Source organism: Chelonia mydas, chromosome 11, assembly GCF_015237465.2.
Source record: "Chelonia mydas isolate rCheMyd1 chromosome 11, rCheMyd1.pri.v2, whole genome shotgun sequence".
NCBI lineage: Eukaryota > Metazoa > Chordata > Testudines > Cheloniidae > Chelonia > Chelonia mydas.
Window position 1 is genome coordinate 46515057 of NC_051251.2, and position 27377 is coordinate 46542433.

At 41.8% G+C, this 27377-nt stretch overlaps 1 protein-coding gene across 10 annotated transcripts in view; it reads left to right on the forward strand.

The window, feature by feature from the left end:
• ITPRID2 (ITPR interacting domain containing 2) overlaps nucleotides 1-22962 on the forward strand; it is a 60509-nt gene extending 37547 nt beyond the window's left edge. For 3 of the 10 annotated variants that reach the window (XM_037912097.2, XM_037912093.2, XM_037912092.2), the window contains 8 exons: nucleotides 5263-6462; nucleotides 9137-9214; nucleotides 11179-11306; nucleotides 12403-12553; nucleotides 14820-14885; nucleotides 15712-16119; nucleotides 21046-21170; nucleotides 21729-22962. In XM_037912097.2, coding sequence (XP_037768025.1) covers nucleotides 5263-6462; nucleotides 9137-9214; nucleotides 11179-11306; nucleotides 12403-12553; nucleotides 14820-14885; nucleotides 15712-16119; nucleotides 21046-21156 — 2142 coding nt within the window. In that variant the 3' untranslated portion in view covers nucleotides 21157-21170; nucleotides 21729-22962. The remainder of the gene's footprint in view (nucleotides 1-5262; nucleotides 6463-9136; nucleotides 9215-11178; nucleotides 11307-12402; nucleotides 12554-14819; nucleotides 14886-15711; nucleotides 16120-21045; nucleotides 21171-21728) is intronic. The other 7 variants (XM_043525068.1, XM_037912094.2, XM_043525067.1 and 4 more) reach the window with 3 other exon arrangements.
• Nucleotides 22963-27377: the final 4415 nt, after the last annotated feature.

Consider the following 27377-nt stretch of genomic DNA (forward strand, 5'->3'; position numbering starts at 1 on the left):
GCTACAGTAATACAAATACTAAACAATGATAATAACATTGTGGTTGGAGAAGTGGCTGATTATTGTGATACTGTTTTTGTTTTGTTTTATCAGTCCTGGATCCTGACAGGATTTTCCATTTCAAGACTGGACTTGTCTGTTCTCCTTTTATAGCTTTGCATTGACTTTTTTTGAAGTCTTCTAGATGGATAATCTGATCTGAATGATTTGGGACCTGGGATAAGCTTTACGTTCAATATTTCCTGTTCACTGATTTTTGGTAAACCTTTGCTCACTGGCTGAGCCTTTAAAACTGCTTCCCCTTCTTTCATAATATCCAGTGAGCAAAGATTAGTATAAATAGGACAATATGTTTTTTTCTGCTAATCATTCAGTTTTCATATATTGATGGCTATTTTTCCACCTCACTGGCTAAATCAAGAGTAAATTGACTGAAGTCAATGCTTTTATGTTAGAGTAAGAGTAAATCATTCCTGGTCCGTGCTGATCTTCAAACTAGTTATAAAACTTGTCTAAGGTCCCATGTACTCCTACTAAATAAAACCATGTTGTAACTAACTTCTTAGTGGCCTAGATGGGACCCAGTAGTGATGGTTGTCTGTGTTCATTAGAAAAATGCACTATGTTTTGATTTCTATTTTACTTGTTTTAATGGGTACATCAAGAAATTATGGTGAATGAGACAGTATTAGTTTGTGCGATGGAATGTTTAGACTGTTGCCTTCGCTGTTTTATTTCAACCAAGTACATAGTTGAATGAAAAAATCTGGGTGAGTGGTTAGGCTAATATAAGAAGAAAGTGAGAGCTTGGCAGCTGGGGAGAGGACTTGGGGGGAAAAAAAAGTCTCAAGGAATAAAAATGGGTAGAGATTGTTTTCTAAAATCATGGTAAATTAGTGCCATCTACTGTTAAATAACTTACTCTAACAGCTCCTTTGAAATAGAAGAGCAAACTGAAAAAATTGGAGCTGCCAATACATTTCCCACTCCTCCAAATTCTAAAATAAAGATTTCCGAGGCAGATGTTGCATTCCTTTGGGTTGTTTTGAAGGGGTATATCAAGGACTTCCTCTGTGAAAAGGAAATTGGACGGATTCTCCTTCCAACAATTTTAAGATTGTGGAGATGACTTGTGGATGAATAAGGTATAACAGGTTTCAGAGTAGCAGCCGTGTTAGTCTGTATCCGCAAATAGAAAAGGAGGACTTGTGGCACCTTAGAGACTAACAAATTTATTTGAGCATTAGCTTTCATGAGCTACAGCTCACTTCACTGGATGCATGCGGTGGAAAATACAGTGGGGAGATTTATATACATAAAGAACATGAAACAATGGGTGTTACCATACGCACTATAACGAGAGTGATCACTTAAGGTGAGCTATTGGAAGCAGGAGAGTGGGGGGAGAGGGGGAGCCTTTTATAGTGATAATCAAGGTGGGCCATTTCCAGCAGTTGACAAGAACCTGTGAGGAACAGTAGGGGGGAAAAATAAATATGGGGAAATAGTTTTACTTTGTGTAATGACACATCCACTCCCAGTCTTTATTCAAGCCTAAGTTAATGGTGTCCAGTTTGCAAATTAATTCCAATTCAGCAGTCTCTCATTGGAGTCTGTTTTTGACTTTTTTTTTTTTTTTTTTTTGAAGAATTGCCACTTTTAGGTCTGTAATTGAGTGACCAGAGAGATTGAAGTGTTCTCTGACTGGTTTTTGAATTTATAATTCTTGATGTCTGATTTGTGTCCGTTTATTCTTTTACGGAGAGACTGTCCGGTTTGGCCAGTGTACATGGCAGAGGGGCATTGCTGACACATGATGGCATATATCACATTGGTAGATGTGCAGGTGAACGAGCCTCTGATAGTGTGGCTGATGTGATTAGGCCCTATGATGGTGTCCCCTGAATAGATATGTGGACACAGTTGGCAACGGGCTTTGTTGCAAGGATAGGTTCCTGGGTTAGTGTTTTTGTTGTGTGGTGTGTGGTTGCTGGTGAATATTTGCTTCAGGTTGCGGGGCTGTCTGTAAGCGAGGACTGGCCTGTCTCCCAAGATCTGTGAGAGTGATGGGTCGTCCTTCAGGATAGGTTGTAGATCCTTGATGATGCGTTGGAGAGGTTTTAGTTGGGGGCTGAAGGTGATGGCTAGTGGCGTTCTGTTATTTTCTTTGTTGGGCTTGTCCTGTAGTAGGTGACTTCTGGGTACTCTTCTGGCTCTGTCAATCTGTTTCTTTACTTCAGCAGGTGGGTACTGTAGTTGCTTATTAGCACTGTAGTGTCCAGGAAGTGGATCTCTTGTGTGGATTGGTCCAGGCTGAGGTTGATGATGGGATGGAAATTGTTGAAATCATGGTGGAATTCCTCAAGGGCTTCTTTTCCATGGGTCCAGATGGTGAAGATGTCATCAATGTAGCGCAAGTAGAATAGGGGTATTAGGGGACAAGAGCTGAGGAAGCGTTGTTCTAAGTCAGCCATAAATATGTTGGCATACTGTGGGGCCATGCGGGAACCCATAGCAGTGCCGCTGATTTGAAGGTATACATTGTCTCCAAATGTGAAATAGTTATAGGTGAGGACAAAGTCACAAAGTTCAGCCACCAGGTTTGCCATGACATTATCGAGGATACTATTCCTGACGGCTTGTAGTCCATCTTTGTGTGGAATGTTGGTGTAGAGGGCTTCTACATCCATAGTGGCTAGGATGGTGTTTTCAGGAACATCACCGATGGATTGTAGTTTCCTCAGAAAATCAGTGGTGTCTCGAAGATAGTTAGGAGTACTTGTAGCTTAGGGCCTGAGGAGGGAGACTACATAGCCAGACAATCCCGCTGTCAAGGTGCCAATGCCTGAGATGATGGGGCGTCCAGGATTTCCAGGTTTATGGATCTTGGGTTGCAGATAGAATACCCCTGCTCGGTATAACAGTAGACAGACAGCTCTGCAAACTTTGTAAGTTACATTAGTTTAACAGAAGCAACAAAGAGATTAATACCTATGAGTATGAAGCTCGTGGCTGAAAATTCTGTTTAGGGCAAAGTGGAGAAAGAAATTATTGCCTGATATACTCCATAAATGATCTTGTAATAGTAAACAAATTGATAGAATCTTTATGGTGGTGCAGAGCAATAGAAATCAGAGATTGGGGGAAAAAAATTCTTGGGTCTTCTAATACCAATGCCATGGCAAGCCCCCAATTGTACCCTATACACATTTGTCCCAGTGTCTTGTCCAATCTAGCTTTTAAATGTAGAAGCCCCATTGTCTGGTATCACTTCTCTAGGGGAACCATTCTACAGTCTAATGGAACTCACTTTTCCTGCTATTTATTATATTACAGTAGTGTCCAAAGGTCCCAGTTAGGATTGGGAGCCCCCCTTGTATCTATGCTCTGTTCAAATGCATATGCAGACACAGATCCTGCCATGAAAGCTTACAATCTAATTTAAGACAGGATTCACAAGTGAGCATGATTGAACAGTGAGAGGGAGAGGAAGGGAGGATAAGGTCAACAGTGGTAAATTCCAAAGAGTTACATAGGCTAGCACAGGGCTGGGCAAACTTGTTGGTCTGAGGGCCACATCTGGGTATGGAAATTGTATGGTGGGTCATGAACGCTCATGAAATTGGTGGTTGGGGTGTAGGAGGAGGTGAGGGCTCTGGGGTGGGGCCAGGGATGAGGAGTTTGGGGTGCAGGGGGAGGCTGTGGGTGGAGCATAGGGGTTCGGAATATGGGAAGGGGCTCCAGGCTGAGGCCAGGGGTTGGGGTGGGGCAGGGGGTTCAGGCTCTGGGTTGGGGGTGTGAGTTCCAGGGTGGGGACAGAAATGCAGGGTTCAGGGTGCAGGAGGGGGCTCTGGACTGGAGCAGAGTGTTGGGGTGCGTGAGGGGGGTTAGGGCTCCGGCTGGGGATGAAGGGTTTGGGGTGCAGGAGGGTGTTCTGGGCTGGGACTGAGAGGTTTGGAGGCCAGGAGGGGGATCAGGGCTGGGGCAGGGGATTGGGGCATGGGAGGAAGTCGGGGTGCAGGCTCCAGGCCGTGCTTACCAGAAGCAGTGGCATGTTCCCGCTCTGACTTCTATGTGGAGGTGTGGCACTGGCCAGGTGGCTCTGTGCGCCACCCTGTCTGCAGGCACCACCCTTGCAGCTCCCATTGGCCGGGAACCGCAGCCAATGGGAGCTGCAGAGCCGGCACTTGGGGTGAGGGCAGCATGTGGAGCCCCCTTGCTGCCCCCATGTGTAGGAGCCAGAGACGGGACATGCCACTGCTTCCGGGAGCCTCGCGGAGCCATGGCACATGTGGAGCGGGGCAAGCCCCTGACCCCGCTCCCCATCAGGAGCGGGGTAAGCCCCGACTCTGCTCCCCGGTGGGAGTTCGAGGGCTGGATCAAAAGGTCTGACAGGCTGGATGCAGCCCATGAGCCGTAGTTGGCCCACCCCGGGGCTGGTAACATGTGGAACTTCATAGAATCATAGAATATCAGGGTTGGAAGGGACTTCAGGAGGTCATCTAGTCCAACCCCCTCCTCAAGGCTTGATGGTTCCAAGTCATGTAACAGTACTGGGATTTTGTGTGTGTTCTTAAATAAATGAAATATGTGTTCAACCTAAATTTTCCCATTCTTAATTTCATCCCATACCTCAAAGTGACACCAAGTGCTCTCATCTAATAATTCCTCTCACTCGTTGGTGTCTACCCCTTCTATGTACCTAGATATTTCCAAGACAATTATCACCTTCGTGTATCGGTGTTGAATAAGAACCTTCAGATACCAGTGGCATCATATCTGGACACCCTGCTCCCCCATAGTCATCATTTACCTAAAATATATGTATTTGCTATGTTCTAATATTTTTCTTTATAAGTCCCTGAAGCCCCCAAATTACTTTGCTCTTTCTCTCCGATCTACCTTCATTTTATATTTTTGGCAATGAGGTATCTAGAATGGAACGTAATATTATAAAGTTGTATAGAAAGGACCCTGGCTCACATGCTTTGTAACATCTATTTTATTGTATTTGCCTTGGCCTGTTTCAGTGTCGTATCTCATTATATACTCCTGTTTAACTTCCTCTCCAATATAGTTCTTTCAGCATTAGTGATTCCCAGATTTCTCCCTCCCATTGAATACCTGTATTTAGGATTATTTTCCCCCAGAAGTATGGACTTTCTCTGTCACTAGCCTGAATTTTATTAAGGTAGAAGTTGTATTCTTAGTGTTCTCTCACTTCCTTTGGCATTTCTCCTATCTCTGCTTTGCCTTTCACAGGTTCATGAGTCTTTACAGGCTATGGGAAGCAGCGCTGACAGCTGTGACAGTGAAACAACAGTGAAGTCGCTTGGTGAGGAGATTAAGACACCAATAGCCAAAGAACAGATGGATTTCAATGAGTTTGAGGAAAAGGAGGAATTTCTCCTCATAGAAGTTGAAGTACCTTCTAAGAACAGAACAGGAGATGTTGAGAAAATCATGGAACATGTATCTGATGAGAGCCAAGGTAGTAAAAGCAAGCAGACTCAGACATCAGATATGGGTCAAGGGGATTTCAGTACAGAAAGTGAAGAGGTTTCCACTCAGCAGAAGGAATCTGAATTACTAGAGGAAGGCAGTGATGAGAGTGATCTGGACAAAAGCAGTGAATGCGAATTTCCTCAGTACCAAACACACCATATTCTCAGATCAATGGCATCCATTGAAAGCAGCAGTTCATCCCCTTCTGCTGTGGACAGGGTTAATGTTGCTTTGCAAAGAGCGCAGACGAAGATCAGCAGCACTTCTGATTCCAGAGTAGGGCGCACTCTACTCACGTCAAAAGATCTCCTCCTCTTAAAGCAGAGACACCCGTTTGCCGGATCAGGTTATCCTCTGAGGCGGTCCCAATCCCTCCCTACTACATTACTGAATCCTGTGAGAGTTGTCTCTTCTGTAAATGTCCGGTTATCTCCAGGAAAAGAGACTTTGTGCAGTCCCCCTTCTTTCACCTACAAGTATACACCCGAAGGGGAAGAGAAACCGGTGGATGAGGACAAGAAATCAGTGACCAAGACAAATGACAGTCCACCTACCTGTAAAACCACGCTGTTCATTGCCCCTTCACCCACGAAAAAAGAAACTTCCCAGAGTGGGCTGAGCAGGTCAGTGAATGAATCCAGTCACAACAAATCACAGAGCTGCCCGTTGTCCATACCAGCACACACATCTCAGTCAACATGTTCTCTCCACTCTATTCCTTCTGATTGGCAAGACAGGCCTTTGTGTGAACATATGAGAACACTGAGCAACCATAGCATCCCAAGCATCTCAGGATCTTCCTGCGGTGCACCAGCTTCTGCTTTTGGATGCCCCTACTCTCCAAGGCATGCTGGATATCCTCATCGGCCTCATGCCATTAACCCGCCCTCTACTGTTGAAATGCAGTTGCGCAGAGTCCTGCATGATATCCGCAACTCTCTGCAGAATCTCTCTCAGGTAAGAGAAAATCAAATTCAGAGCTGCGGTCAAAAGGGGTTTTTTTTGGTGGTTGTTGTTGCTGTTGAAGTCAATGCAAAATGTTAATCTAGTCTTAAATGTGACCTAGATTTATCCCAGGTGTGTTCTGTCAAATAAATCAAGTTGTAACATGATGCTCCAAAATGTGACATTTTGTGCAGGGTTAATTTGATGTTATTTATGAACTTCTGCGTAAGATCATCTCTCCAACCCCCAGCTGGCTTTGCTTTTACTGGCTTTCCTTAATGCAGTTGACACAATGATGATCGTACTTTGTGAAATTGTGAAAAAATGAACTGTGTTGTCTAACTTAGACTTGCTCAGATTTTATTTTATTTTACACATTATTGTCCTCACCTTCAAGGATCTGCTTAATTCCCTCTTCTTCACTCCATGCCTTCAGTTAGCCAACATTTTCTTTTTTACGTTCTCCATCCTTTCTGCTCCACCAGCCTCAATACTCCATTAGTCTCTGTATCTCACAGACATCTCTATCTGTCCATTTGTGCCATCCCTGTACGTGGAACACTGTTCCGGTCCCCAGCCGATCCACAAGATGCTTTGCTCTTCCCATTAAAGTCCCTGGTTAAGACCCACTTTTGCCGTAATGCATATGTGAAACTAGCCAGCTTGGACATCTGATTACTCAGAATATATACATTAAAATGTAAAACCCACTCTTTACCAAGTTATGCCAGGCACTAGCCCTTGCTGATTAACCTCATAGTCTTATTGATATCCTTCCTTCTCCACCTTCTCTTTGGCTTGATATCCTCTTTGCTGGCTAACTTTGGCCCTGATCCTGTAGGCTGCTCTGCCTGGGCATTGGAATCTACATGGTCAGAGCAGTTGCCAGATCAGGGTGTTGGACCCCAGTCCTCTCATGTGACGTTTGTGGGTGGATTCTTATGCCCCTGTGGAGCCCCATTCATTTTGATGGGTTTGATGCGGGGCAGGGCATCAACTTGCGTGCACACTGTTGCACGTCCAGGACCTCAGTCTGTATGCTCCTTGGCACAGGGATGAGGAGTTCTGTCTGTCAGAAGTGCCTAGTACATGTGTGGGTACCAGTGGAATTGATGAATGATAATGAAGTTGTTGATCCTTTTATGGTTGCCATTTGTCAAAATTTAGCACCCAGTCTTGGCATAGGGCTGACTATATTGACTTTCAAACCACTGGGACTGCTCAGCACTGTAAGCACTGTGCTGGTAGTACGTGTTTTCAGACTCGGACCTCATGTCTAGATTGAGAATTTTACAGAGAAATTCCTTCCAGTGAAAGCATGTATAGACAAGGCTATGGAAGCACTACAGTCTTCTCACCATCATGTTAACTAACCCTGGTGAAGAAGAAGCCACTGGAGCCATGTCTTTAGCAGGATTCTTACTGGTGCGAACACCAGATCAGCTGATACAAATGAGCATCAGTGGGAATAATTTTTGTAAAATATCCTAATGTAGATAGGGTCTGACACCCACCCATCCCAATCCCACACCAAATATATTCTCAGCCAGGCCAGAGTCTCTATCCTGATTACTATATTTCACTCCATCAGTATTATTACTGGACATGTTTGCATGAGAATTTGTCGCTTCTCTTTATTCTTTGTACAAAGTTGTCCTCTGTCATATGACAAGTAATTGCTGCGAAGATGACTGAAAAGTTCCAAACACTAGATTGCAACTTCGGGTCAGGGATAAAGAAGAACAGATAAATTTCAGAGGGTGGGGAAGAGAGGGACGAAAACCTTATAATGCTCATGTTTAAGCAAACCTCCTCTTACAATGTATTTCAGATTTTCTATGGCATGTCAGTTGCCCTTTGAACTCTCTCAGAATTACATTGGTCAAACCACATTTTTCTCAAATGCTTCACCTATGTGCAGTTGTTTTCAATGCAGCATGTGTGTACGTGTAACACTTTGCAAATTCTGCCTTGCTGCTCCATTCCTGGATGCAGCAAAACAAAGAGAAGTGGTTTTCTGAAAAACTATGAAGGCAGGGACCTTTGGATGCCGGCAACAGGTTGACGTAAAATACAAAAAGGGCAAATCTGCACAGTGAAGGTCTGTGTGATCATGATGTGAAAATGGTGCCCTGTTTTTGTTTGTTTATACAAATCCTCTTTGCAGCCCTAGAGGTGATAGTTGCTTGTAATCCATTTTTATGCTGCATTAGCAGGTTAGTCAGAACTACTTAAATGTCAAAGACGTTAAATAAATGATATAGGCCCAAACATAGCCTTCCTTCCTGTTTCCTGCGGCCAACATGATAATTGCGACATGGTTATTTTTCTATCTCAAGTTTTAATTCAACGCTTTGCTGGTACTGAGTCTACAGGAAAACATGCTTCAATGATGTCCTGTCTCTCTCCTCTTTGAAGGCTGTTCTGCATGCCCCCCTCACATCAAAACCCCCTTACATCGTAATTATATCAGTTGTAGAGCACGTATTGCCACAAAGGCGTTGTTGTTTGACTGGTGCTGCATGTTTTAATTTCCTTCTCAGACTCTGCACAGCTGACCTTCTCTTTTAGGATTCTGTACTGCTGTCCGTCACCGTAGTGTCTGAGTGCATGAGGATTGATTTGTAAAATTGTCTTATTGGTGTTTTCAATTACAGTGGTTTGTCTTTTTTATTTATTTATTTAGTACCCTGCGATGAGAGGACACGATCTTGCTGTTGGCTCCTACAGTACTCACAGATCATCCATTCTACCTCTGTATGAAGTAAGGAACAGTACATTTGTTTTTATTAATAACTAGTAATATTTCTGTAGTACCCTGAATGTGCTGTGTACTGTACAGACACAAGTCACCAAGGCCCGATGAAATACACCCTAGAATACTCAAGGAGCTGAGTGAAGAGATATCTGAGCCATTAGCGATTATCTTTAAAAATCATGGAAGATGGATGAAAGTCCAGAGGACTGGAAATATAGTGCCAGTCTGTCAAAAGGGAAATAAGGACAACCCCGGTAGTTATAGACCAGTCAGTTTAACTTCAGTACCTGGAAAGATAATAGAGCAAATAATTAAGCAATCAATTTGCAGACACCTAGAAGATAATAAGATAAGTAACAATCGGCATGGATATGTCGAGAACATATTGTGTCAAACCAACTTAATAGCTTTCTTTGACAGGGTAACAAGCCTTGTGGATAGTGGGGAAGCATTAGATGTGGCATATCTTAACTTTAGTATAGCTTTTGATACTTACTGTCTTGCATGACCTTATCATAAACAAAGTAGGGAAATACAATCTAGATGGAGCTACTATAACTGGTTGGAAAATCATTCCCAGAGGGTATTTATCAGTGGTTCACAACCTAGCTGGAACGGGATATCGAGTGGGGTCCTGTAGGGATTGGTTCTGGGTCCGGTTCTGTTCAATATCTTCATCAGTGATTTAGATAATGCCATAATGTTTGTGGATAATACTGAGCTGGGAGGGGTTGCAAATGCTTTGGAGGATAGGATTAAAATTCAAAATGATCTGGGTAAACTGGAGAAATGGTCTGAAGTAAATAGGATGAAATTCAATAAGGACAAATGCAAAGTACTCCACTTAGGAAGGAATAATCAGTTGCACACGTACAAAATGGGAAATCACTGCCTAGGAAGGAGTACTGCGGAAAGGAATCTGGGCATCATAGTGGATCACAAGCTAAATATAAGTCAACAGTGTAACGCTGTTGCAAAAAAAGTAAACATCATTCTGGGATGTATTAGCAGTAGTGTTGTAAGCAAGACACAAGAAGTAATTCTTCCCCTCTGTACCGCTTTGATTAGGCCTCAACTGGAGTATTGTGTCCAGTTCTGGGCGCCAAGTTTCAGGAAGATGTGGACAAATTGGAGAAAGACCAGAGAAGAGCAACAAAAATGATTAAAGGTCTAGAAAACATGAGCTATGAGGGAAGATTGAAAAAATGAGTTTGTTTAGTCTGGAGAAGAGAAGACTGGGAGGGGACATAACAGTTTTCAAGTACATAAAAGGTTGTTACAAGGAGGAGGGAGAAAAATTGTTCTTGTTAGCCTCTGAGGATAGTACAAGAAGCAATGGGCTTAAATTGCAATAATGGCAGTTTAGGTTGGACATTAGGAAAAACTTCCTCACTGTCAGAGTGGTTAAGCCCTGGAATAAATTGGCTAGGGAGGTTGTGGAATCTCCATCACTGGAGATTTTTAAGAGCAGGTTAGACAAATGCCTATTAGGGATGGTCTAGATAATACTTAGTTCTACATTGAGTGCAGGGAACTGGACTAGATGACCTCTTGAGGTCCCTTCAAGTCCTATGATTCTATGATGACACAGGCACTGCTCTAAAGAGCTTACAAATAGGGGCCCAATCTCACAAACACTCATGTATGTAATTTTTTTTAATACGAGTAGTCTTATTGAAGTGAGTGGAACGAGATTCATGTTGAAAGTTATTCATGGGAGTGAGTGTCTGCAGGGTCAGACACTAAAACTTAAGCCCAAATTTCTCAGTAGTTTTTTAAACTGGCCGCTTTTCTGTGTCTTAACTACTTCAGCCTGTGACTCCAGTCATGTAACCTGTGGGTGGGCCTTTGTGTGAAAGTCAGTGGAGCTCTGCATGCGGGTGGAGGTCCACCTGTGTGGATCCAATTGTAGGATCAGGGCCTATAAACAAAATTGTGTGTGTGACACCTTCTTGTTCATACCTTTCTAGAATACTTTTCAGGAACTACAGGTTGTGAGGCAGAGTTTAAACCTGTTTAGAACACAAATGATGGATTTGGAGTTGACTATGTTGCGTCAGCAAACAACAGTTTATCAGCACATGACTGAAGAAGAAAGGTAAATATCATTGTTTATGAGGTTTTTTTTAAAAAAAGAGAAAATAAGCACACATCTAAACTTATTTGGTCCAACAGAAACTATTATATGATAGGGACCTGCTCCCGTTCCCATTGAAGTTAAAGGCAATTTTCTCATTGACTTGCCATTCAGCAGGACAAGGCCTGAATTTTCTCTCACATTTTGGTTGCTATCTCCCCATCCCCATGCCTGTAATTCTTCTCTTCTGGTTTTTCTGGTCCGCCTTTTGCACCAGTCAGCAGAACCCTTGTCTCACTCCCCTGCGTGTTTTTGATAGTTGTGGGTTTTAATGAGCTTTTATCAAAGGCCACTTGTAATTTTTTTAGGTTAAATGTTTTTGGTTTAGATATTTTTCTCTCCCCCCTTTATACAGAAATAAATACATTGCAAAGTGTTCAGATGTTCTTTCAACCCCCAGCTGCCACGTGCAGTTTAAAAATTATTTTGGCAATGTTTAACTGTCCTGACCATGGATTTCAATAAGAGCTTCATCCAGCTGATCTGGAACAGTTTAAATATTGCTCATCTACTTCACACATTTAAAGCAGCTCTTGACTTGCCTAATTCAAAACTAATTAAATTCACAAGCAGTTTGCCTGTTGATAATGGCCTCTTGACCCTGTTGCTACCACTGCTTGTGAAGAGAGAACCAGGCAGGAGAAATAAATTTTGATCATGATGTTGTTGTTGGTTTGTTTTTTTTTTAATTTTGAAACGAATCCATTTAAAAAAATGTGTATAAATGTCTAAACTCCATATGCTTGACTTATATTGAATTTAATTTGAAACTTGTGGAACACATCCCTGTTATGCAGAAAAGGAATGTGGCAGCCAACCCCCCTCTCTTTTACAGATAGCCACTGACATAAGTTTTCTCTTTGAATTTATCCTTTTGCTCCCTTTCCCTTCACTACTACTCAGGTGGCAGCAGGTTTCCTGTGAAAGAGCATCATTCAATACTGAGGTGCACCGTGGATTCTGGTGTCCTTACTGCCATGTTGCTTCAGAGGATATGATGGATTATGGCTCTTGGCTAACAGAATACTGTTGTTCTTTATCATTTACCTGCATATAGATACGAAGCTGATCAACTCCAGAGTTTGAGAAAATCAGTCCGCATGGAGCTACAGGAGCTAGAAATGCAGTTAGAGGAACGTCTACTTGCTCTGGAGGAACAGCTTAGAACTTTACATATGTCTTCACCTTACAGACCTCAGACGCTCACAGTGCGTGTTGCTCTGCAATAAGTATTCATATATCTTAGCAGCGCGTTTACTTTAATTGCATGCTGAAGTAAACCACAAGGTCTCCCTTACAGTGCAGAAGACACCAACTTGGAAATCAAAATAGTCTCCAACCAAAGCTTTGAATATTTTCCTTGACTAGTTGGGAAGATAATCTGTTGATTCTTGGAGGTGTGTTTTTAGTTTAGTTCAGAAGTGACACTTCATTGTTATCTGTCAGGGGGTCTTTCAAATTTGAAGAGGAAGTCCAAGCTCAGGGAAAACAAACTAAAATACAGTGTTCCCCACTTTGAGGCTAAACTATTAACACCTAGCTGTGCAGATCTTGTTCTCACACCCTGGGCTTTCACACCACTTCACTTCTGCCATTCTTCTTTCTCCTGTTTTCTTCAATCCCCACCCAAGAAATCTACCTGAACTTCCACAACCGTAACCATCATGCATCACTGCAACCCTAGGGGCTGGAGGTGTTCCCTCAGGAGTTCATCCACGCTGCTCCTTTGCTAGCCAAAAGTCATTGTAGAGAGCAACAGGAGGTGCATACTTATGCCTCAAAGAGGTGGAGTGTGCTACCGCTAGTGTTGCCCCCCCAGTGAATGAAGGACTGGACATAGATGCAAATTTGTCTCTGCTTTTCATTGTGCCACCTTTCTTCTGGTTTCCTTCCCCTTCTCTGTCTCTGCTTTGCTTCCTTTTATTGCTCCTCTTTTGCCACCATCCTACAAACTATATATGTACCCCTACTCAACAATTAAGGAAGCACTAGTAACACAAACATTCTTCTGGGAAAGAAAAGAGACATACACGTGTGTGTCAGTGGGGTAGGAGAGAAACTGTTTCATGTCTCGTCTTTTCTTTAATTCTCCCTCTTCCCCCACCCTTTCAACAAAGTACTCTTGTGTGTCTGCTTCTGCCACTCCATCTCAGACCATGGCACTGATGAGAATGACATAGTCTCTGACAGTTTCTCTTACCTCTCACAGCTAATGTTGTTATAGGTTTCAGAGTAGCAGCCGTGTTAGTCTGTATCCGTAAAAAGAAAAGGAGTACTTGTGGCACCTTAGAGACTAACAAATTTATTCGAGCATAAGCTTTTTTGAGCTACAGCTCACTTCATCGGATGCATACAGTGGAAAATATAGTGGGGAGATTTTATATACACAGAGAACATGAAACAATGGGTGTTACCACACAGACTGTAACAAGAGTGATCAGGAAAGGTGAGCTATTACCAGCAGGAGAGCGGGGGGAACCTTTTGTAGTGATCATCAAGGTGGGCCATTTCCAGCAGTTTACAAGACCCCTCTGCCATGTACATTGGCCAAACTGGACAGTCTCTACGTAAAAGAATAAATGGACACAAATCAGACGTCAAGAATTATAACATTCAAAAACCAGTCGGAGAAGACTTCAATCTCTTTGGTCATTCGATTACAGGCCTAAAAGTGGCAATTCTTCAACAAAAAAGCTTCAAAAACAGACTCCAACGAGAGACTGCTGCATTGGAATTAATTTGCAAACTGGATACAATTAACTTAGGCTTGAATAAAGACTGGGAGTGGATGTGTAATTACACAAAGTAAAACTATTTCCCCTTGTTTATTTCTCCTCCTACTGTTCTTGTAAACTGCTGGAAATGGCCCACCTTGATTATCAGTACAAAAGGTTCCCCACTCCCTCCCACTCTCCTGCTGGTAATAGCTCACCTTTCCTGATCACTCTTGTTACAGTCTGTATGGTAACACCCATTGTTTCATGTTTTCTGTGTATATAAAATCTCCCCACTATATTTTCCACTGTATGCATCCGATGAAGTGAGCTGTAGCTCACGAAAGCTTATGCTTGAATAAATTTGTTAGTCTCTAAGGTGCCACAAGTCCTCCTGTTCTTTTTAATGTTGTTATAGAAGGTCTGTGTGCAGGAGCAGCAGGGACACAGGCCAGATCCTCCTCTGTGGGACTCTGTCATGGAGAAATTTTTGGAGCACAGGAAAAACTGAGATTACTGTGATCCAAAGCCAAATTTAAAGTCTTGGAGTATTATAAATATACATATATTTTAAAACCTCTCATAGAAAAAGGCCTGCTTTTAAAATGACTGAAATAGACCCTCTTTAACCAGCTTTATATGTGTCCTGATTTCTATGTTTTTACTTTTTCAGAATGTTTCTTACTACGCAATATATTTATTAACATTTGACAGCTTAAAAAAACAAACCTCAATATACTAATTTTGCTTAATATTCCAGGGCATGTATGGCAGCAGAAGCACTGATAATCTGTCATGCTTTTCTCCACTGAACGTAATGGAACCGGTAAGTAATTTTGTTTTAAACATTGTTAGAAAAGGCTTTCTTAAGAAAGGTGGGACAGGTTTAATATTTATTAGAGGCCTGATCCTGCAAGCACTTACCCACGTGAGTAGTCCTGTTGAAAACAGTGGCACTGCTCAGGTGATCAAAGAAACCCATGTATGTAAGTATTTGCATGATCTAGCTTATGTTTTAGGAGAAATGTGTGGAGGGCAGGTGTTCCTTGGGTTTGGCTGGCTATTGTTGGCACATGGTGAGGTTGCTGCAGTACTTCTCTTTTATGCTATGGTCAGTTATTTGCAGTTCCAGGAGCCTTGAATAAGTACCCTTTTTGTCATTAATTTATTTAGATTTAGACAAATAGAACTATAACAGACTTCATAAGAAAGCTTTCCAGAATTTGCAGAAACATAGGCATCTTTCAGTTGCTTTACTCGGGGGAGAAACAATTCAAGACTTATGGATATTTTTCATCAGCTTTGACTGGGTGCATCCATTGTTACAAAAGTCAGTGGTTTGCAGCACTGCAGTCATTTTTATTTAGTTTGGCTTTAAATAGAAGATTATTCCTTATGATCCTTGGTTGCAGTCACAAAGGCAAAGCATGTACATATCATGGAATGACTAAGTGACTGAATACATAAGAAAAATAGGGAGAGTCCTGTCTGCACATGACTTATGTCGTTCTGCAGAACAGTGTGAATTGGCGTTGCCTGTGAGGTACACAGGCAACACACCAGTGAGTACCATTTTTCTAGTTGTTGTTGTCTTAAGTCATTATAGAAAATACAAGGGGAAATAAGACAAACTGGTTTCTCTGCACTCCTAGGTCTCTGAACTTATTCGAGAGCAGTCGTTTCTGAAGTCAGAGTTGGGACTGGGAGAGTTTGGTTTGGAAACTCTTCCAGCAGAGGGATCAGAGTCGCTGTTCTCTCATGGAAACTCGGATTCTTCTTCAGTGTGCTCCAGTCACACAAGTAGAAAAGCTGCTGTAAACTCATCGGAGCTGACTGGAAAATCCAAGACCCAAAGCAAGAAGTTATACCGAGCATCTGTTGCCTTAACGCCCACCCCACCGGCAAGAGCAGGCACTGGGCAGCAAGCTGAGTGCTCTGAGGAGTCTGTAGACTCCAAATCAGAGGTGGAACAAAAACTTGAAAAAGTACCTCTTTTGCCTTCAGTGGATGAAATTCACAGAAGTGTGGAGAACGAGGAGCTGCAGCAAGTCATACGAGAGGTGAGAAAACATGGTCAGTCTACTGGGGTCCTGGGTTTTTAAAATGTTGCTTAGTTGAGGTTTTAGTTGTACTGCACTTAACTCTTTGACACTGGGAAGCAGGATCCTCTCCCCTGCCCTCCCTGCAAATTCACTGGAGCCTGCAGCAGTGGACCTGCTGTCAGCCACCAATGGGTTGAATCATAATTGTTTGTTATATCTGAGAAAAACAGTTAACAGCACCTTCTAGAGCAGTGGTTCTCAAAGCTGGTCCGCCACTTGTTCAGGGGAAAGCTCCTGGCGGGCCAGGCTGGTTTGTTTACCTGCTGCATCCGCAGGTTCGGCCGATCGCAGCTCCCACTGGCCGCGGTTCACCGCTCCAGGTCAATGGGGGCTGTGGGAAGGGCAGCCAGCACGTCCCTCGGCCTGTGCCACTTCCTACAGCCCCCACTGGCCTGGAGTGGCGAACTGCGGCCAGTGGGAGCCGCGATCGGCCGAACCTGTGGACGCGGCAGGTAAACAAACCGGTCTGGCCCGCCAGGAGCTTTCCCCGAACAAGCGGCAGACCGGCTTTGAGAACCAGTGTTCTAGAGCACATAAAGGATAACTGGTTAGTACTAAGGGGATGGTAAGGAAGAGCTCCTCAGGGCCTCTGCTTGGTAGCATTGAAAGCATGTCAGACTTCAAACTAAAATTACACTGGAAGGTTTCTCTCTGAAGTTCATCTGGCAGTAAGGGCTATTTGGGGTTAATTTATTGATGAAACATTGTATCCAAAAGGTCTCAACAGTAAATTTTAAGGAGATTACTCTCTACCTCTTTCCCTGTCCCTCCCGCAAAACCATTGCTAGTTCCAGGAGTGTGACTGGAGTGAGCTGTGGTCAGAACAAATGACTCCAGCTCTTCTGAACCATTATAGTGATCCCCATCTGTGTGCATGTGTTTGGACCAGTTATCTGTTGTCTGTGAAAGAAAGGGGGGGTTGGTTGCCACATTCTTCTTCTGCAGGTTTGGTTTTAAAATAGGACAGTGACATATTTTCTTAATTGCATGTAACTGGCCATGATAGTTCAAATTTCATGACACCGAAAATACCAGGGAAAAGGAAATCAAATATTTTTCTCCCGGAAGTGCTCCTGTGGGAATGTGGACTTCTCGCTCTGTGCACTGAGCACAGGAATGGGAACCAGAAAGTTTTAATCCCAGCTCTGAAAATGACTCACTGGCCTTCAGCAGGTCACTTAAGGCTCAATTGTGGCTTTGCCGTGAACCCTGAGAAAGGGCAGTATGCAGTTGTGCTGTCCCAGGAGCATACCACAACCAAATTGTGACTCTCTGAGCCTCAGCCTAATACCTGGTCCCCAGTTGCTCCAGGATGTTGGGGGTGGGGAAGTAATCTGATCCAGCTCTATACATAGTACAGTTGTACAAATTACTTCCTCAAGCAGGCCAGTTTAGCTCCACCTACCTGTGTGGAAGGAAAAGTAGCAGCCCTAGGGAGATTGCCTTCCACCACCCTCCTTCCCCTGTGTTGCCACTCACAATGCAGATAGCACTGTTAGATCGCTTTACATCTTCAAAGCACTGTGAAAATATTAAATATCCTTCACCCCACCACTGTGAAGCAGGCAAGTAAATAATAATCCCATTTTACAGGTGGAGAAACAGACAGAAGTGGGGTCACATTGCAATCCTAGCTATGCTACCAGACTTTGGGAGGGAGCGGGGAGGGTAAAGGAACATGAGGCCCCCCCTTATTCCTACTTAAATAGGCTAAGTTCTGAGCTCCCTCAGTTCTCCACAAAAGCACTGAAACTTTGTGCTCTGGTAGAAAAACTAAACAATGAAAATAAAGAATCCTTGAAGTTTTCAAACACCCAGAATTTTTCTGTGCCATTAAACTTAGATGGGCAGGAATGCTTACACTGTAAAATGGAGCACAGAATGGTAAATGATATAATACAGGTTCTTGAGAGCATGACCTCTAGTTTGAGAAGAGACTGAAGGAATTTAATCTGTTTAGATCTGGGTAACTGCCTAACTAGACAAAGAAAAGAGAGAGAAAACTGCAGTACAATGGCTGGACACCAGTGTTAAAATTGAGTGAAGTACTAATGTTACAACAGGATACATCTAGCTTAGCTAATATGGAAAACACTTGGCAGTGCGGTCAAACAGACGAGTCCAGCTTTCAATACCCTTGCTAACCCTAAATAGTACCTTACACCCATGAGTGGCCCCACTGAAGCAACTGGGACTATTTGTAGAGTGTGGCCCTATGCAGTGTGAGTAAGGGTTTCCCAACGTGGCTGTTAGTGAGGTACACCTGGAGTGATTGATTGCATCCTTGTATCTGTGATGAGCACGTAAGAAGTAGACATTTGCTTCCTGCCATTGCACCAGGGGGGTTGAGATACTACCATTTACGCCTGTACATAGAATAGAAAGTAACTGTGTGGTAAATGGCTGTGTTTGTTTTGTTTTTTAATGGCATCCAGTAGAGTAGCTCAAAGAAAGGTGAGAGAAGTTCTGGAAACTGCCTACTTGATTCAGGTAACAGGACCAGGTAGAGACCAGGCAGCTCATTTTACCGTTCTACATTTGGTCTTCCAAAGAAGCCCTAATGTTGCATTTGTGACATCTCTGTGGTTCTTTCGGCAACAAACTGTAATGTCATATGTGGGATTATGATATCATTGCCGGATGTTGCAGAAGAAGAAGCTGAGAGAGGAAGGAGAAAGTTATAATTCAAACAGTATGTAAGAGTAGTCCAGGAAACAAAGAAAAATGGAGTCAAAGTATGCTGCTGTTTCAGGAAATGTTCTTTTCAAATGTACTTCAGTGTGGAAGTTTCTCTTTAAACCTTTTAGGTGATAGGAAATAAAAAAAGATGTACACTCTGAGGAGAGATTCATGGCATTTGTCTGAGTTTTCTGAGGCTTCTGTACATTCAGTGCAATAGCCTTTTAGCTCTGAAGACTGGGATTCAAATATGTTGACTTAGTTGGCCTGCACTCACTCCACAGGTGATGTTTGAACACATAACAAAGTTGCCACACAGTTTAACTGTTTTAGCACCCTATTCAGGAGAGATTCAGGCCCAAAATTGGAACTGTTTTGAAGGTCAGGATTTAGGTGGATTGGCATAGGGGTGTCTGGAAGTTTTTTGCAGAGTCTGCAAATGCTACTGAATACCATTCATGAGAATCTTTCCATTTCATAAGCATTAAAATGACCACAAACTGAAAAGTGTCATCCTTGTGTAACTCCATTGTTCGCACTGGAATTCTTTTTTTGTTGGAGAAGGAAAGGAAATCTATTAGTATGCATTCTTGGTATGTGCCTTCACAAATACTAAACCCATTGCTTATTAAATAATGCCGCCCCTTCTGTATAGCCACATGATCTCATGTTGGGGAAGGAGAAAGTATGTAGTGTTTCAGAATGTGCTTGGGTGGACTGTGGTGTATGGGAGCTTTGACCAATAACTATTTACTGGTTTAAAAAAAAAAAACACCTTAACTGCTAGCTCTGAGTAAATGAACTCACTCCCACAGAAAGGAATTCAGCAATGTTAAATGTCAAAGTACTGAACACTACTTGTCTTGTTTGATGAAACTACAGTCTTGCCTCCACTGAAATATCACATACAGTGCTTCTTGGCTCTTAGATCGCAGCATTGTAAGAAGTGAAAATGGGTCCTTTATTATTCTGCATGTTGTTTACCAAAATTAAAGAAGCTGGTTTTTAGGATGATGATTTTTATTTGACTGTACCCTGGTGTGGGAGAATCTTAATGAAATTGTACTTTAATGAAGTTTGACATCCTATAAGCACCCCATTTGAATGAATGGAATATTAGTACATTAGATAGCTCAGGGAATTGACTGGTTATGTGAGATGGAGTCTTTCCTTCTGTGTCTCCTGTTCAAATCCAGCTCAGTTTGGTAGAGACCAAAAACTGTTGCAATCTTTTGGCTATTCGGTAGCCTGTCTGATTCTGTCCCTACATGCTTGTGTATTATATAATACAAAATAGCCACTACTGTTGGCACTAGTGAGTAGTCTCAGAAGAGGCACCAAGAGACTAACTGGCATGGAGACTAAGTCTTTCAGCCTTACATTTTTTTAAAATTCATGTCAGATCCGTGTAATACACTGCTGTAGTACCACCTTGTCTGCTCATCATGGTCTCCTTCTTTTCCTTTACTGAAGCCTGTAGTGATCTGCTCATTCTCTGCTCCTCCCCATCTCCAACTAGGATCTTACTAGCATTAAATCACCTTTAAATTTTTATATGTAAGCCTAATTAACAGATTTTAATAGAAATTATGTGAAATAGCCTTTGCAGCATAAGTAGTATTCCAGTGGCAAACTGGTAACGTGAGTGGGCAGGTGTTTTTCTGCTAAAAATAAACCCTCATGAATATTGTAAATTTGTTTCCTTGATTTATATTAAATCACGGTCCTAGCCAAAGCCCCGCCCACCATTTAGGTGAACTACTTAATGAATTGGAGTGGGTATCGGGGATAGAGGTGTCTTTAGGTCTTGCGGACCTTCTCCAGAGATCTATTTACACTGTAAAGATTGCTCCGTTTAGGGTGTTTTCAGTGCATATTTACTAAAATTCTATTCTCACAATTGTAGGTAGTCAGGATTTTATCAGTTTTTAACCTAAAACTGGTAACCCTAGATATAAATAAATATAAACTGTCTGGAAAGCTACTTAGTTTACAACGCAATGATTTTTCAGAGTCTTTAAATTCAGATAGTCTGTATTGCAAAATAAGACTCTTTTCCATCTGTATTGTTTAAAAACATTCATTGCTACTATGGATCCTAGGACATGCAGCTAATATCTAATCTACTGTACTGTGCAATTTTACCCTCTGCAGAGCTGTGTATAACTTAATGACCTTATAACTCCGTTTAATCTTTTTTTTTAGATCAAAGAATCTATTGTTGGTGAAATCAGACGGGAAATAGTAAGTGGATTGTTAGCAGCTGTATCATCCCCAAGTAGATCTGCTAATGCAAAGCAAGATACACAGCCATGAAACAGGTACTACAGGTAATTATTTTGAATTTTGCTGGATTGATTAATTTAACTTACTGAAATGGAACAACTGGCTGCAGCATTTTTCATTATATAGAATGTTTGTATTTTTAAGTGTTAGATTCACTTTTAAGGATTCTTGCACAGTTAAAATATAAAATCCTTTTATACAGCCACAAGAAAGTCAAGTCTTACATTGCTCTTCTCCCCTGAAACCTAAACTACATCAGCTCAGTTGAAGTTTAATTAAAATTGGATGAAAGATATATGCCTAAATCTGTTAGATAGCTTTGAAAACTCCAGCCATCTGATAGTGATGGCCCTTTAACCTGTCAATTTTACTTAATATGTAACGTCCTTACTTCAGTATCTGCAGTGCTCGCTTATGCAGCTGTGTTTTCACTGTAGAGCATATCTTGACTACTGCAAATAAAGGCTATCTAAATAAAAATACATGTTTAGTTATCTAAGCAATTGGCAAGTTTTAAAGGGACACCACTGTGTCACGCTCCTTCATGAATCTAGTCTTGCTCTTAAATTGTAGATATTTCATTGCCTTTTCTTTCTCCAAAGGGTAGGCATGTGGACCAGCAAAGCTGTGGAATTCTGCTCTTGGATGATGTACACTGGTGAAGGCATCCGTTTATGTACTTGGGCTTCACTTCAGCGGCTGAGATAGGCTACTGTATACAATGCTTAGTTCTATGATGCATCCCTTATTTTTTCTTCTTGAGTCCATATATAGTGATTTAGAAACTTTGCTTAGTTTACTACTTTCCATAAACTATCAAGAAAACTATGGCCATTTGAAAGACCTAATATTTATTTGTACGTCCCTATTGTTAATTTGTATGTAGTTTATTTCTTTGTGGAGAGGTGTGTCATGAAACTTGATCTAACCAATTTATAAATAACTACATCTTCAGCCTAGCTTTTTTAAATAAAAAACACTGACCTCTATGAGGTATTTACTGTGCAATAACTGATTCACTTTGAGAGCTTGAAACAACCAATAATTGTTTCCACTGCTGTTACTTAGTGCCACTTCAAAAGAAGAAAAATTCTGTTGTAAAAATTTCTATTAACTCTTGGGGAGGTTACTACTAGCAGAGTGGTAGAATGATATGAGGTTACCTAAAACTACTTAAAGTTCTTACACTGAAAGCTTTATCTTTGTGCAGAAGATAACTTTAATTTTATTTTGCTTCCTTACTAGTCCTCCCCCTCCTTGGAAATGTGCCTTATGTTAAACACTGTCTAGGTGTATGTGTTGACTACTTCTCGGTTATATCAAGAGAAGTTCTTTTCTGTCTTTTATTAAGCAAAATACAATAAAGAGACTGCTCTTGGAAAAGTAATGGGGATGTGCGACTTGGAGTGGATGGGTGACCTTGGTTGTATTATGGGGAGATTGAAGTAAATTAACCCCCCACACACCCTTCACTGGTTGTATTGTAGCTTAGGCCATGAAAATGTATTTGTTCCAATGGATAAAATTGGAATTAAATGGGGTTCATATGTGTTGTTGGTTTTTCTTTTCTTTTTTTTTTTGTGGTCAGATGGACGTTTAGTGGATGTGTAACACAATGTCTGAATGTTGCCGGGATTCTCCTTTGTGCCTTTGTCATTTCCAGCTATTAAAAATGTTTATATTGTGTCAGTCTCAATCAAAGAATTGTTAAGGTATAACAATATTCTATAAAAAGGCTTATCTGAAAGATTTATGAATGTGTTTGGAAGACACACGTAAGGGCTGATTTTCTAAAACCAGGAATATTAAACCAATAAAATATTTATTTTGCCTACATATAGTCTTTGCCAGTGTTTTTTTTTTTTTTTACATTGATGCAGTCAGGTATGTTTTTTCATGTCATTTTGTGCATTCTACTTTTTTGCTTAAAAACATCGATTTTAGATCAAATGACAGTCCTCCTTAGAAAATGAGGACATGTGGACCAGAAGAGTAGCATCACAATAGATAACTTAAGTCTGGGGGCTGCAGAAGGCCTCATATACTGAATTTACCGGACACTTAAGAAATGCGTGAGGTAAATCTAAGGGCACCAAGAACCAGATTTTAAAAGAAGTTCTTCACCCTGTAATTCCCATTTGTTATCAATGGAAACTGCTGGGGGCTAAGCTCTTTTGAAATTTGGTCCCACTGATGAATGTAGAGCATTCTTGAAAAGCCACCCTAGATGTTTACATGTTGAAATATAAATGGCAGGGCATAAATGCTGCCAGAGGGAGTTAGTGTAAGGATATAACTTGCAGTGGGGCTCTGCTTTATTTCATAACCTGCATGCCCAAATACTCTATTTACATTTCAAAACTCCACTCCAGAGAACATCCAGACAGAGCTTTGTGCACCCTTGATGTCAGTTTAAAAACACAAGAAAGTAAATTTACCCAAGCAATCAGAATAGCAGTGGACCACCTTCTTCCCCTCCCTTGCGTCACTCCAACTACATCTGACTATTCAGTAGACCCAATATAAATTAAAATTCCCACATCACACTCTTCCCCCAAACCAAATTCCCATCCCCAGCTGCATCAATCTCTTTCCAATGCTGCTTAAATGGCAGCATGTCTGGAATGTCAGCAAGTTTGAGCTATTGCAGACCAGGGTGGAGGAGAGCACCCCAAAGGAAAGGGGCTCTCAGAGAGAACATTCTGACAGCAGTCCCCTCGCTTGGTAGGACAGTGTGATCTCTGCTGTGGGAGCAGGTCAGGGAGCGTGTGCTGGTCCTTCAGCTAGGAAGAACCCAGTCTACTTAGGGTTTGTAGGTCAGAACCTATACGAATGTGGGATCTCACTCGTACAGAATATGCTGTTTAACATTTGCTGGAAGGTGGAGACGGTACCAATTTTTCATTCTGTTGACAGAAGCCAGATTAGTGAGGTTCTGGTGCAATTTTAAATAGATATACTATACTAAACTACACAGAAACTGACAAGTAAACTGTTCAGCTGCCTATAATCCTGATGGTACTGCCTTTAGTGCAGGGGACTGGACTAGGAGACCTCTCAAGGTCCTTTCCAGTCCTATGTTCAAAAAAGAACCAGATAAATTCATGGAGGATAGGTCCATCAATGGCTATTAGCCAGGATGGGCACCGATGGTGTCCCTGGCCTCTGTTTGCCAGAAGCTGGGAATGAGATACAGGGAATAGATCACCTGATGATTACCTGATCTGTTCATTCCCCCTGGGGCATCTGGCATTGGCCACTGTCAGAAGACAGAATACTGGGGTAGATGGACCTTTGGTCTGACCGTTCTTATGATTCTATGAACTTCACCCTCTTTTAGGGCTATCGATCATTAATGTTTTCCAACTCAATGGCATTTTTTAAGAAATGAGGTTTTTTAATATTCATTCATAAAACTCACCACTGCTGTCATGCAAATTAATCCTAACTTGTATCTCAACTTTTACTGACAACTTCTGCTTATGTCTTAAAAACAGCTGTCATTTATTACAGGAAACATCCTTTGCTTTGGTGCATTACCAATTGGTAATGCCACTTCAAATGTAATGGAAAAACCCTGACTTTGTGAAGGAGGATGCATTTTATTTTGTCTAAATGATTGAAATAGCTCCCGTTCATCACAAATCAATGTTGTCTTTTCCTGCCAGTCTTGCAATCTGATATCATATGCTGAGTGACACAATTATATTAATGGCTTAGTGAATTTATCAGTTAAATTCACTGTGAATACATTTGTAATAACTACCAGAGATCATTTCCAAAGCTTCCTTGTGATAGTGGCTTGTTGACTGCTAGTCAGTAAAGAAATAAAACCAAGGGCTGATTTTTGCAAAACCACCTTAGGAATTTGGATGGGAACTGGGCAGCTGAATTTCTAAGGTGACTGCAAATCTTGACCAAGAACTTTAGAGCACAGCAACTGCTACAGACTGGTGAGTGCTAGTGAAAAGACTATCTTAAGGCATAGCCATTATAGGTTAGGGCCCCAGCTCCTGGAGTCACAGGGTTACATCAGAATCTCGTCTTCCATTTTAATAAAGTACGTTTCTAGCCCTCTTGGATGCAAAAGCTTTAAGATGTGACCAGAGATCAACTGATGCAATGACGTACGTCTGAGTATTCGAACAGCCAGGAACAATAGCTCAAAAAGATGTGAACTGTCTCAGGCCTGTCTGCTCCTGGATGATAACACCATGACCCAGTGCTTCGGGGAGCACTGCCAACATCAACCCAGCAGATGACTCTGTTTGTGGTCAGAGGAGGAAGCTGGACCTAGCCTCCTCCCCCACCCCCCAAGTAGATATATCTGAGGTAAACACTGTGAAGGGCTCTCTACAGCCATTTCTGTTGCCTCTCTGTGAGGGAGAGGAGGTGCCCCTGCTGCTGCTAAGGGGGGGGGGGGGAGGAGGCAGGGAAAGAGGACCCTGCTGCTGTTTCTGCCATTGCTCATAGTGGGAAGACTGGCCATCCTGTTGCACCCCACTATGCCCAAAGATGAGTGGTGGCAGGCTCCTCAGCAGCTTAGTGGTAGGTTCTTTTGTGGGTTGGCTCTTAATATTCTAGAGTTGGACACAACAAGAGGTGCCCCATGTCATGAGGTGTCTAGAAGCCTGGGTTGCTGTAAACCAATCCTGGTTGGTGTCTCTTCTGACAAGAGAAATTAACTTAGATCCTCAGTGACCTAGTTCAGCCATTGACAAATGTGAATCAATCTAGCCTTGTGGGGCAGGGTCTGTGTCCAATGGCTTTTGTGAACTACCAATCAAATGGCTCCTGCTCAAAAATCTAGAGCTGGTCAGAACATTTTGGATTAAATGAAATTTCATCTAAATGTGCAGTTTCATTGAAACAATGAAATTTCTATTGGGATGGTGTTTGAGATTCAGGACTCTCTGGTCACTGCTGACCAATTCCAATAAAAAACCTTGGCTTTTCAGGCTAAAATCATCCATTTCAACAAAATTCTGTTCTGAGAAAACTTTGAAAGCTTTTGTTTCATTCCAATGTGGAATAAAAAATTTTGAAACTGCAAAAGTTGTCCCAAAATGGCACCGTCGTCCTCCAGCCGTCTACAGTACAATATAACCTGTATAGTTTTATTGTCTTCAGCACTCTAAGCATAACAACAAATGAAACTATAGCATAATATTTGATGCCCAGTGAAAGCGGACAACCAGATTTTACTCCAGATTGACATTGGTATAATGGAATTCAGAATCTGGCCCTTAGAATGTAACTCGATCCAGTTAACAGTGCAAAATAAACCCCAGCCACAGTAGTGTAATGGTAAGCACCATGGCATCATTTTAAAAAGAGGAGGAGCAAGGAATTGGCAGTCTGAAAATAAGTTGTACACAGCACACCTCTGAGATGTTTCCTGGGGTAAAGCACCATGCGGTAGATTTACCTATTTTACAGATATTTTTCTCCCTCCCCAACAGCCTAAAGGGGGAGGACCAGCTCAGTGAATTTATCTACACACAGTATAATGGTTAGTAATTGAATTACTGTAGTAAGAGGACAGCATATTGACAGCTAAGCATTGTCTGGGCATGGGAGTAGCTGCTTTGCTGAGTATGAAGCATTTAGCGGTGGATGCCAGTCTTATAATTATTTCTAAAACTATGAAGGTTAAGAAATTATTTTCTGCTTCCCTAAAAATGAGTTTATTTTTCAAAATGTTGCTGCTATCCCTAAGTGTCTTACTATGACTCATTTGTGTATTCTGCAGTTATTCTGTTTTATTTTTCTATAAAATTACACATAGTCATTTCCATGCTTTTATTTGGACATAGTAGAGAAACGGAAAATGATTTGGGAGAGAAATATCTTGTGCTGGAGATTAGACAGTGACTAGGCTAATTCTAGTTTAAGAAAAACTTTTAAATATGCATAATTAATGAAAGGCTTGCCTTTTTCTTTGCAGTGGACAAATGAATACCTTCACAAGCATACCTTCATATGCTGACACTATGATCATGACAAAATGCAAACCATGTAGCTGATTTACTCTTCTGAGAGAGTGCAGCAAGTGTTTGTTTATGAATGGGTGCAGTTTTACAAAGACTGGTACCATGAAAAGCAGAGCAAGGAGAAGTGGTTTTCATAGCAATGTTTAAAACTCTTGGGGTTTGAATTTTATAAAGCTCTTGAATTTGAATTGGGGAGAAGAGCTGGGTTGATTGTAGTACATGCTTTTCATTCAGTTAATGGGAATATAGGCTATTAAA